We start from the raw sequence: 13,161 nt of genomic DNA on the forward strand, positions 1-13,161 counted from the left end.
ACATGGACCTGTTGGAGCGGGTCCAGAGGAGGGCCACGAAAACGATCAGGGGGATGGAACACCTCTCTTGTGAAGAAAGGCTGAGAGGGTTGGGGTTGTTCAGCCTAGAGAAGAGAAGGCTTCAGGGAGACCCTATTGCAGCCTATCAGTACTTAAAGGGGTCTTATAAAAAAGATGGAGGCAAACTTTTTAGCAGGGCCTGTTGCGACAGGACAAGGGGGAATGGCTTTAAACTAGAGGGGGGTAGGTTGAGACTGGATATAGGGAAGAAATTTTTTACACTGAGAGTGGTGAAACACTGGCACAGGTTACCCAGAGAGGTGGTGGATGCCCCATCCCTGGAAACATTCCAGGTCAGGTTGGATGGGGCTCTGAGCAACCTGATCTAGTTGAAGATGTCCCTGTCCACGGCGGGGGGGTTGGACTAGATGACCTTTAGAGGTCCCTTCCAACCCAAACTATTCTATGATTCTATAAGCTCCACTTCCAGTACATGAAAATGAAATACAATTTCTGTAAAGTATAAGCTCGAAATCTGAGAAGCCTGTATGTCCAGGCTATAAAATATCCATTCGCCAGACTGGTACATGGATGAGAAGTGGGAAGGCACTGAAACAGTGAATCTGAGTCTTATTTCTCATCAGTCCCAATAACAACACTAATAATGGTTCTTGATTCACAACTACTATGCTCCTTATCATAAGCAGATGTTAATGTTTCTGCAATACAGCCTGAAAACATTTATCAGTTGTAAGTATTTGTCACAACTGCCTGTGGTTTCAGAACTAAAGGAGGATCTTCTGTAGAGGCGTCTTTGGACCTCTTTGAAAGGCCCTCTCTTCCTTACTTGACTTTTCCTTCCTTTTTCAGAAAGATTCCACCATATTTCCCTTTTGGCCTCCACTGTAGTCAACAGCAAAGTTTTCCATATCCAGTTGAGGGTGCAGAATCAGGCTTTAAATCCACTGAAGCAAAAAAGAATATTGCTGCAATGTTATGCATATCATGCCCCATACTAAGCACTACGTTTTGAGTATTGTTTCTCAGTGATTGGTTCTGTGTACTTTGTAATTCAGAGAATAAAACTACTTAAGCTTTATTATTTATTTATTAGCTGGTCACTTGACTAACAGTATATGCATCCTGCTCTCGTCTCTTAAGAAATTTCTTCTGCTCTTGCTTTTAATTGCCCAAAGCTCAACCTTTCAGGTATTGTTTCTACGGTATTTACTTTTCAGTTTCAAAATCACCCCCTTTTCTGAACCATTGTAATGTATTTGTTTTGTATTGTCTCATTGAAATTGTGCATTTTTCAAGACACTGGACATGTCTTATCCCATTTCTACCTATTGACATAAATATTATGAGGACCTAAATAATCTAAATAAGCTTAAGCATCTAGCTCATTCCTTCTCCAACTACTGTAGGATTTTAGCTTTCTCAGCTCACAGAGTTTGTTAAATTATACATGTTTCTATTTATAGACAAAATAATTGGAAGACTGACCATGGATCTGCAGGAACAAGGGATTAATTTCTCAGTAATTTATACTGCAGTGAGACCTTCAAGGGTGAGTAATCTTCAGTGCCTACAACTGTCAAATTTTTGGCACCTAACAACTTAATGTTTGCAGAGGAATGCTGTAGATTATTTTCAAGATTATACAAGCAAGCAATCTGTATTATATGAAGTTTTGACCAGAAATGATTGCATGAATTTTCATGTGCGATAGCTATATCACATAACTATTGAAGTTTTACTGTTCTAGGAGACCATAACTCTGCCATTGTCTTTAGAACTTATTATTATTTTTAAGGACTGTAATTTTAGTTTTTTTTCCATTTAAATCTAATGGATTTTTAGTAACTTCTACATGGAACCTTATTGAGCTTCTCAGTGTGACTGGTCAATAAAAGGGAAGTGTTGTTAATTAACTGAAGGCTACTAATATATCCATTTTTAAATTAACTGGTTTCATTCCTTTTAGTCAGTATTTACAACTGGAAGGTAAAGTTTTCACCCTTGCTGATAGTCAGAACATCATTTATAGATCACATCATATTATGTTAGCAGTAAGTAGCAATGCAGAATGGTTATTTATGTGGAGTTATCTGTTTTGTCTGACATACAGGTTGTAATCAAGAAATATTCAAATTTTAATTTTAATGCAAAGACAGTCACGCCTTGAGGAAAACAGAATACAGTTCCCACTAAGAAAAGAGGCATATGAGGAATGGGCTGTATCCTAAAAATCAACAACTTTGAAAGAAACATATCTATCTGTTCCAGTGGTAACAGATCTGAGCTCCTAATATGATGCTTAGTTTAATTTGAATTTTAATTTAAACTCAAGATAATGTCATTTGGAAATACAGAAGATATAATTTCCTTGGTCTAGGCAACAGAAAAGCAATTAGTGGGATTCTCTAGAACTAGTGTGAGCACTGCACATAGGATCTTGAGAAGCTGGAGGATTTTCAGGAGGGAACGCTAAGAAAAATTCACAACTGTTCTTAGCACAAGAACAACACCTAGAAAACCTGTTTTAAAGGGGTATGGAGAGAATTCCCTTTAGCTTATCTAAAAGAAGAGTAAGAGGCAACTCGTCAGCACTTCATAAATGTTCTTTAAGCCAAAAGTGGATAAGCCCCCCAAAGCTGTTCTGTGTTAGATCAGAAATGATCTGGGTTTTTGCAGGGAGGTAGGATCTCGAACCTCTGGCTATCTGTTGTGGTCTAACCCCAGCCAGAAACTAAGCACCATGCAGCCGCTCGCTCACTCCTTCCCCGGTGGGTGGGATGAGGGAGAGAATCAGAAGGGTAAAAGTGAGAAAACTCATGGGTTGAGATAAAGACAGTTTAATAGGTAAAGCAAAAGCCGTGGAGTCAAGCAGAGCGAAACAAGGAATTCATTCACTCCTTCCCACTGGCAGGCAGGTGTTCAGCCATCTCCAGGAAAGCAGGGCTCCATCACGCATAACGGTTACTTGGGAAGACAAACGCCATCACCCCGAATGTCCCCCCCTTCCTTCTTCTTTCCCCAGCTTTATATACTGAGCATGACGTCACATGGTATGGAATGTCCCTTTGGCCAGTTTGGGTCAGCTGTCCTGACTGTGTCCCCTCCCAGCTTCTTGTGCACCTCCAGCCTTCTCAGTCGGTAGAGCATGGGAAGCTGGAAAGTCCTTGACTAGTGTAAACACCACCTAGCAACAACTAAAACATGGGTGTGTTATCAACATTGTTCTCATCCTAAATCCAAAACACAGCACTGTACCAGCTACTAGGAAGGAAATTAACTCTATCCCTGCCAAAACCAGGACATTATCCAATAAGATGATCAGAATAGTTCCTTCAGACTCTAGAAAAACGGCAACTTCCACCAATAATCCACCCTGTGAAATTAATTTCCAGAGACTGGGTTTTGAAGACCAGAGTTAGAATACAAAGGCAGAGCACCATGAGGAAGTTCACATTGATATTCTCTATGCTGTATGTTTCTTGTGGTAAAGGAGAGGACATGAGTCCAAGACTTTTGATCTGCCTTTTTTGTAAATACCGCATTTTTTTTTTTTAACAAAGATCTGAAATAAAAATAAAAATTATTTAGTTATTGTGGCTCTTTACTCTTTGAAATCAAAGGGACATGGGCATTCTTAGCTGCAAATTGCATTTAGAACAATTAGAATGAAAAATATTTTTAATTAATGAAAGAATTCGTGTCAAGAGAAGGAATTTTTTGAGCGATTTTAAAAGTTTGTTGAATTTTAAATCTATGCATATTTCAACAGGCTTTCTAAATTAAAGTGACTTTGTTTGAGCAACTGGAGCACTGTTAAATAATTAAAGCAATGTATTTTAAGATGTTCTGCATTTTTTAAAAATAAGCAATTTAAACTTTTCTTAATTCTTTAAATTCAATGCCATATAAAACCATTTGGAGCATACTTTTTCCCCCCACAATAACTTTAAGTTATTTCAGTGCATTCAATGTTATCAGCTTCTGCGCAGAGCTAGAAAACGCAAAATGGAAAGTACCTTTGAGAGTTCATCAGTCTGTACATTTGCGTGTAACCTCTTCTTAGTATATATTGCATATCTTTGGCTATGCTTGAACTACAGAAGATGTGAACGGTTTTGTAACCTTAAACTAAAGGACTGACTCCCTTTGCTTAAGGCATAAAGACTATATTCCACGATCTAGAATTTACAGGGTCACTCCCCAGTGATAACGAAGATTACTATATATGAGAAGTAAAAGGCTTTGATCATACGGGAAAAGAGTTTACATTACTTAATACATTTGAAAATCAATAACAATCTTTCAGTATGAAAGATTTGCATTTACTAAGTTGACTTTCTCGTTGATGAAGGAAAATGAACTTTAAGCATGACACTAAAAAAAAAAAGACAGTTCCTTCTGATCAGGTAAATTAATTTTATGCAATGAAGCTCCGAAACACTGGGGCTATGAGATACTTCTCTCCCAATAGCTCTACCTCCTTGCTGTTGGGCAGTTAATGGCTTCATAGCATCATCTTGTTACATTTGCTCATTCTTCCATTGCCTCAAGCAGAGAAAAATAAATGTGAGAAATGCATATACTAGAAAAGATTCCAGACTGGTATTGGCTTCACAGAAAGTGAATTAATGAGACAGAAGGAAAAAATCCCCTATGATTGTGTGTCTTTTCTGATTTAATGAGAAAGAGCTGTTTAGTTTAGTCAATGCAGCCACAGATCCCTTTGGGCTATCATAGTTATCAGTTAATAGCCCCAATGCACAATGGAGATTTATTCAGGCTGGTTCTTGTTCTGTTCCAGTTTCAGAATTTGAAGCTGGGACATAGAATTAAGACCCTGAAACAGAGGCTGTTTGGTGGCCTACATGAAATGGTTCCACTAACCAGTTGATGATTCCTCTGGATGTCCCATCCTGTCATGGAAGAGCTGCCTTCCTCCAACTTGGCAACTGCCACATCTTGCGACTCTTGTTCTAAAATGCTTTTCCTTCAGGGTCTGGCTGAGTTGGGCTGACATTGAGAGAGTGATTTGTATCACCTAATTCTGGGCAAGTGAAGTGTAAATGTCTACATCTGAAGTCATCAACTATGGTTCTCTTTACAATCAAAGGCTTTTTAGGGTTTAATCCTTCTGACCTACTTTGTAGGGGACTGCTGCAGGATGAGATGAAACTCACCCTTCATAATCTCCTTTGTCTCTGATAACCATAGAGGCAGTCCTCATGCTTAGGTCAGATCTTGACATATACATTTAGTTAGACAACTCTCACTCAACATTTCTCATCTTTTTTTCCATTAAAACCCAGAAACTTACCCCAAGAATTGAGGAGTCTCCTGCCAAGAACTTTCTTCCCCTTGAAACTCATTTGATAGCTTATTTTGCTTCAGGAGAATCAAACCCCTCTGCAGTTCTTGTTCCACTCTTGCATCAGGAGTTCTCATGAATATATGAATTTTTGTGTTCTTGGTGACTATGATCAAAGTCACCCCTCCTACTTGTGCTTGCTGCTAATTAGGTTCTTTGGCTTGTGGTTGTAATGCATAATTTTACCTGTGCTGTTGGAATTGGAGAGGTTAAAAAGGCTGCAGTGATTGAAAGATAGATATGCCTCAAATCATAAATCTCATAATGTTTCCCATCCTTCAGATTCTCATGGTGTCCATGTCACATTTTTACAAGTTTGTTTCTGAAACGTCTGCAAGACAGTTTTATAGTTGTTATCTTTTCCCAGTTAAACTGAATGCTGAGGAACCACATATGGCCAAAAGGAGATTTGTGACTACTTCCCAACCAATATTCATTTTGCTGACTCCACTTTTTACAGATGCATTGTGAAGTGGTGTTTAAACCTTCTCTACTGCCTCCACATTTTCAGAGAGCTTCAGCTACCATGGGCTTTTGACTGCTTTGTTCTACAAGCTGTCTGCTCTAGTTGGTGTTTAAGTGTGTTGAGTCTTTGATCCCACTCAGAGCCAAGCAATATGAGTTATAGGAACTGTATTCAGCCATAAATAACATGGGCATCTGCAGCACAACTGGTTGCATTTCACTCTTTAAAAGTGTCTCTTGAAGGTACTGATCCTCTGGTGCTATTGATGTGCACCCCAGCTGAAAAGTGTATGAAAAGGTTTTGTCTTTGACAAATGCTTGTGGTTGCATTTTCTTTGTTTCTGCCTTCTACCAAATGCATTTTTTTAAATGCATTACATTTTGCAGTGCTGTATCTTCCACTTACATCCAGCTCCTCTCTTTTTTGTTGACTATGTCATGGTTTAACCCCAGACAGCAACTAAGCACCACACAGCCGCTTGCTCACCCCCCAGCCCCGCTGGTGGCAAGGGGGAGAGAGTCGGAAAATAGGTAAAGCAAAAGCCACACACGCAAGCAAAGCAGAACAAGGAATTCATTCACAGCTTCCCATCGGCAGGCAGGTGTTCAGCCATCTCCAGGAAAGCAGGGCTCCGTCATGCATAACGGTTACTTGGGAAGACAAACGCCATCACTCTGAATGTCCCCCCCTTCCTTCTTCTTCCCCCAGCTTTATATGCTGAGCATGACATCATATGGTGTGGAATATCCCTTTGGTCAGTTTGGGTCAGCTGTCCTGGCTGTGCCCCCTCCCAACTTCTTGTGCACCCCCAGCCTACTTGCTGGTGGGGTGATGTGAGAAGCAGAAAAGGCCTTGACTGTGTGTAAGCACTGCTCAGCAGTAATGAGAACACCCCTGTGTTATCAACACTGTTTCCAGCACAAATCCAAAACACAGCCCCATACTAGCTACTATGAAGAAAATTAACTCTATCCCAGCCAAAACCAGCACAGTTCACCACTCTGAGGACACTAAACTCTGCAACAGCCACACCACTGACTACACAGCTTCTGATTAATGGAATGCCTTTAACCATTTAATATACTCAAACATACTATGGGAGCTTCCCCATGAACCAAATGTTAGAAAAATGCTTTTAATGCCATTTGCAGGAGTTGGGGTTGTAGGGTTAGTATCCGCATGCATCCTTGAATATAAGAATTGACTTATTCATTTACTCTTGCATTTTTTACATTTGAAGGAGCAATTACAGTTTGACATAGTATAATAAAGCATCAGTGCTTGCAACCTATAAGAAGAAACCACAGGAATTCCTCGTCCTTTAGTCCTCTCCTCTCCCCACTTAAAGAATTTCATTATAATAAAAAATAAACTTTAACTTGTAGATGAAGAATATGCACTTAATTATTTCCTAGCTAACTCAGTTTTTTTTTTTACTTACTAGAAGTGGAGTCTTTTTAAATAATTACAAAAGAACTACTTAAGACTGGTTGAAGCCAGTTATGTCTCACTCTAGAGGGAAAACAAATGAACAAACATTTAACCAAATTAGCTTGGAAGTTGAATGCTAAGGACGTGAGAAATGCTTGCTAGCAATTCTGTATGATTCAGTCCATGTGTCAGTGGGGAATTCAGGGAAATAACTGAAAACTAGTGTTTTACCTTCAACCCCAGACTTTGCACTAGGGCATTAAAATTTACTTACTTTAAACATTTTTGCAACTTCAACTTTCATTTTATATTTATGTTTTTATATATATATATGCTTATTGACTTCACTGGGAAATGAAGGGCAGCATGGAGCTAAACTGTTATTCTTATCTGATCAGAACAATATTTTTATTTTCAGTTGCTAACTAATTTTTTAAGGCATAGATGAAACCTATACAGATGTTCCATATACACCAAATTAGAAAGTTGTATTTATTTTGCATTTAAAACTAAGGACCAGGAAAACTGGGGTGGGGGAGGGACGGTGGAGAAGGACAGAAGTGAGGATTAATTCTATCTTAGAAAAAAACAGAAATTGGTAAAATGCAGGTATAAAAATTGCAAAGAATACTCTTTTACAGTCGTATTTAGGCAGAGGTCATTAAACATAATAATTCAGATAAAAATTAAGATATGAGGCTAAAATAAGGTAGACTAGATGGAATGTGTAACTGTAAACAAACATATTGGTATGGCATGTTGGTAGGCATGCTAAAAACTTTCTGGAAGGAAAATGCCAAGGTAAAAAATTTATTAGAGTGACAGAATAGATCTGTAAAGTACTGCTGTTGTATCTTAAAGGAAGTTTGGATTCAAGGAGACAAAGCTAAGTGTTCTGGGAATTCTAGAGTCCTATTCTAGGAACAGAGTCTTTGAAGACTGAGGCCGAACATAGCATCCAAGTGTTATGACTTTAACCTAAAGATTGAAATGATCCAAGTATCTGTGATTTGGTGAATTGCCTGGTAAGCTCCACTAATTATGTTGACTGACACTGTTTGTAGATGAAATGCAAACTGCTTAAAAACAACATATTAAAAGCATTTTTGAAAGACCGCTTCTTTGCCCTCACCCTCCTCCCCCCATGGAAACATCCCAAACTGTGTCATAATTAAACAATAGAGTGAAAGAGGTGAGGTTATTAAAAGTAATAAAGCCATGCTTCAAAAAGAAAAGTCCTGTATGCATAGAGAAAATTAAAAGGAATATAAATTCTTGCAATTTCAGTGCAAAATCATATGGCAGACTTAAAGAGATTCAGAGGAATAATCTGCAAAAGACATGAAAACTATGAATAAAAACACATTAGACAGGAATTTGTTCAGAGAGCATTGGATCTAATAAAAGAGAGGAACTCAGAAAAATGAGTGACAACACAAAGCCTAATGAGTCTGTGTGTTGATCATCTCTGTGGTGGAACATAGAGAAGTTCTCATGGACTTTTTCTGTAATCATTGAGCCTCAAAAACTTTTTCTGTTACTGAGCTGGTAGTAGAAGAGATTTCAAAGTCAATAAAATGAATAGTATCATATCACCAATGTCATGATTTCTAATGTACAACTTACAAATTATAATTTATATAATATATATGTATATATAAAAATTATAAATTAGTTTGGCCTTAACTCCAGAGGAGCAGGAAGTGGCAAGTATGACATGGCATTTGAAAAGAGGCTCCATATCTCTGGAGAAGTACAGCCAGGAAACCTATCTTCCGTACTGACAAAATTGGTTGAAACTAGAGTAGTAAACATGCGGATATATGAAGAAAATATAACATGGATTCAGTGTTCTTTGAGAGGCATAAAATACATAAGTAAAAGTGATCCTGTTGCTACAGTAAAAAAGGTAAAAAAGTGAAATTATTTTGGGGCAGAAATAAAAAAGCATAAAGATAGGAAACAAAGGGTAAAAATAAAGGATCGGTGCTTACAGTGGAGAGTAATTACCAGTGGAATTCCCTGGGGATTGGTGTTGATACCTGTGCTGTTCAACAGAGTCGTTGTTAGTATGGAAAGGGGGCTGAAATCTGAAGGTGCCGAAGTTTGCTGATGTACTGACCAGCTGGAGAAACCACTCACAGCACTGCGTTACTGAGTGATACAACGACAGATGAAATCCAGCATGAAGGAAAGCAACACACATAAGGAAAACCTTAAATATGCATATTATACTGTGGTTGCTATTTCTGAGAAGAGAGATTATGGTGCGGCCATGGGTAGATCTCTTGGAACATCCCAGCAGTCAGCAGCGGGATGAATAGCGAGCAGAGTGTTACCCATCATTTGGGAAGGAGGAGGGCAAAGCAGCAAGCGTCAATTAATTCACTAAGCCCTTGGTGAGTGCAAGTCAGCCAGTGGAATAGTGTGTGTGATTCTGGCCACCCCATCTCCAAAGGGATGCAGTAGAGCTACAAGATTAAAATATTTTAGCCAGGAAAAGCAACAATTCAAGAGGGAAATAATAAATTAAAACACCAATAACATGGATGGGCTAAACAGGAAATAATTACTCACTGTCTCTGGCCAGTATTCACGATTATCACCACTCACAGACCATAACACAGGAATTCAGAAGCACCAAATTCCTTTAAAGAAACAAAATAAACTATTTTTGGGTGACAAAAGTACATGGATTTCAGTGATTTAGTGAACTAAAGAAAATAGGAAGGAATGATGGAAGGAAGATCCTATTACACGTGTTCATTTGAATGCAACCTTCAGCTGTGAAGGTTTCTAACCCAAAGACTACAGAAATCAAGGAGGGTATCCTGGCATAAGTATTGTTTGTATTTACCCTTTTCTTATTTTTAGCTGCCAGTTACTATCAGTAGCACTGGCAGAGAGCTAGGTGGACCTTTGGTCTCACACAGTTTAGCCGGTCTTGTGTCTTGGCAGTAGAAGGTTGGGATATTGACATAGCATTTCTCTGGGACAGGAATGTGAAACCTAATATGTAACTTATTTAACTAAAGGCCATGAGCCAGAAGAGGCAGCCAACAGACTAAACAAAGCTCCACTAAAGGAAGCTCATGGACTTTCCTCATGCTCGCCTATCTGCCACTTTTGAAAATGAAGATAATTGCCACATCAAAAAAATGTCTGCCGCACATAAATCATTGTTCTGCTGGCAACCAGGAAATCCGTAACAAAAAGTGATTGTGTCAGCTGGAAATCAGATAGGTAGCACCTATCTGACCCCCAAGTCTGGTGCAGTTTTCCTTACTTTCAGTGTAGTGAAACAGGTTGGATTCTCAAGATCCCTGTAATTAAGGATCTGCAAGTTGCCTCTGGGAACTCTGAATCCTTTCCCCATTCATTGCTACTGGTGAGCAAAGAGACTTGTATCTTCAGCACCTTCTCCATGCACCAAAGCCCATAGGCATGATCTTATTCAGAGGCAGACATACATTCCCATTTTGGGGAAGCAAAGGCTTAGAAACTGTAGATGATCCTGCCCACCCAGAGGATCACAGCATATGTGTCTCCTCCCAGCATGTCCCTAGGGCTGAAGAGCCAGGAGCTCGGTGCTGTATGGCTAGGTAGCTCCTGCATGTGGTCAGAGCAGCCTTGTCCTAAACATCTACCTGCAGTACTTCTTGTCTTCCTTCCCTTTGTGGGAAATTAAATGAATAAAGCTGGTAAAAGAACCAGCTGGTGCAACCACAGGGATGCCCCATGCACTGGCAAAAGCATTTACATTCTGCACCATTTGATTTCTAGTGCAGCCTCCATTCTCTGTGCTAAAGGAATAGCTGTTAGAGGAACAAAGACACACTTTACCAACACATGACATAAAAATTTGCCGATAAACGGTAAAATGAAGATCCCTGACCCTGGGAAGTTTTAGTGCATCCAGTCTGTAACACAGTTAAGACTAATCGGAAGAAACCTGGATTATTTCATTTTAGTTTCAACTGGCATATCATATTCTAGCTTTCTTTTCACTTTAGGAAATAATTTATTCACTCTATGGAATGCCACAAAATGTTTCCATTTTAGAAATTCAATGTTTTGTGGTAGGAAGACATTTTCTTGTGCAGTTCTAGATCTGCCATATTTGTGCAAGTAGTGGTTGTGGTTTTCTCTGCTTTCTAACTCTTATCCTGCCTGTGATCCCCTGAAGCATTAGACTCTATTCAAAGCCATCAGCTAATGGTTTTCTGCCATTTGAAACAGAAAAGAGGGGCCATCATTATGCATACATAGCCATTGTGCATATGCAGCCATTAAACTCATAAATACAGCATACATGCCTCTAAAGTTAGGATAGAGGATGATAATTTTTTGTGTAATTTTCAAGCATACTTATGATTTTAACAGAGAAATATATCCTTGCTTTAGTGATGGATAGTTCTATTGAAATGTTCCCTCTAAAAGTTACTTTTATTGAATCCTACAGGCTTTTCCATAAAAATCTGTTAACCTGGAATTGCATGCAAGCTTCTATTCACAAAGATTGCACATTAGAGCTTTAGCAGACAAAGCTAAGAACTAGGCCAGGGTGTTAATAAAATGTTGACAGACTGTTACAGGAGTGTTTGCGTATTGAAATAAGATCTTATTTCTTTCTGGGACCATATTACCCCATCCCTTGTAGCTAACAATTTTAAACTGATTCAGATTTCAGTCACCTAATATATGGTATCTTTCTTTTTAGCAAGTTGTCAAATTAGAAAATTAACTGCTTGCAGAAACTTCTGGTGCTAATATCTTTTGAGGAAATAGCCCTGTACAGTCAGATCCCTGTGCAGTCACCTGTGTTAGCACCAGCCAAACTACAGCAGACCCAGAGGCGATGGTGGGAGGGCTCTGGGGCTCACCAGTGGACGCCCGTACTGTTAGCCTGGTGAGGTACTGGGATGCTGTAAGAGAAGAGGCAAATTTGCCCAGCATGAGGTTGACAAGGCTGTTTCTTCTGGGATCCAACCTAGTATCATAGCACTGTACTGATCCATGGAGTCTTACCAGCTCACTCCAACCTAGCATGGGAATCTCTATTATTGGGCTGTTGTATGACATATGTCCTTAGTGTCACTGGTAGGCACACTCCCAGTAAAAAAAAAAAGGCAATAAACCTATCCTTTTCCTGCCAAAATGCTACAAGCCTCTTCTAAATTTGTTAATGGAAGCATTGCTGTAAAAGCCATTCATAAAGTGGTGCCTGACATCAAATTTGATATTACATGGTGTATTTTGTTCTTGTTCTGTCCTTGTCATTTTACTAAAACCTCAATGTTTACAATTTTATTGAAACATTGCAGCTGTTCTTCTGTGATGGGATTTCTGGTTTAGCCCAAATGATTGAGTGACTTCACAGACAGATAATGAATCATAAAAAGTATCATTCTACATTTTAGTGCACTACAGTATGAAAGTTAAACCTCAAGTATTCTAACAGCTAGATATCTCTGCTTCTGGGGCTTTCAGCCAAATCACTTGCAAAATCCTGGAACAGAGTAAGGAGGGTTTCTTGCTTTACATTGAGCAGAGCTATTGCAAGGCGAATGTTAGATACCCCTTTACCCTCTCGCTGTTGAAAACTCCTTCCTCCTACCCAGTACATGATTTCCTATGACCCTAATGATGTTCCTTGCTACTGCTCCACAATTTTTCTCAGGATCTGAACTGCCAGCAGGAGCAACTGATTGTGGTTGAACCAAACCCCCAGCCAGGCTTCCCATTACCTGGCAATTACTTGCCCTTCACTACAAGAAGGACGTTGAGGTGCCAGAGCATGTCCAGAGGAGGGCAACGAGGCTGGTGAGGGGTCTGGAGAACAAGTCTTATGAGGATGATTCTATGATTCTATGATTCT

At 39.2% G+C, this 13,161-nt stretch overlaps 1 protein-coding gene across 1 annotated transcript in view; it reads left to right on the forward strand.

Annotated features, from left to right (window-relative positions):
* Nucleotides 1-13,161, forward strand: part of ATP6AP1 (ATPase, H+ transporting, lysosomal accessory protein 1) — a 63,604-nt gene that overhangs the window by 26,273 nt on the left and 24,170 nt on the right. The window contains exon 6 of the mRNA XM_009332270.1: nt 1,485-1,570. Within this exon, the coding sequence (XP_009330545.1) occupies nt 1,485-1,570 (86 nt within the window). The remainder of the gene's footprint in view (nt 1-1,484; nt 1,571-13,161) is intronic.

The sequence above is a fragment of the Pygoscelis adeliae genome, unplaced genomic scaffold (assembly GCF_000699105.1).
Source record: "Pygoscelis adeliae isolate BGI_AS28 unplaced genomic scaffold, ASM69910v1 Scaffold9, whole genome shotgun sequence".
NCBI lineage: Eukaryota > Metazoa > Chordata > Aves > Sphenisciformes > Spheniscidae > Pygoscelis > Pygoscelis adeliae.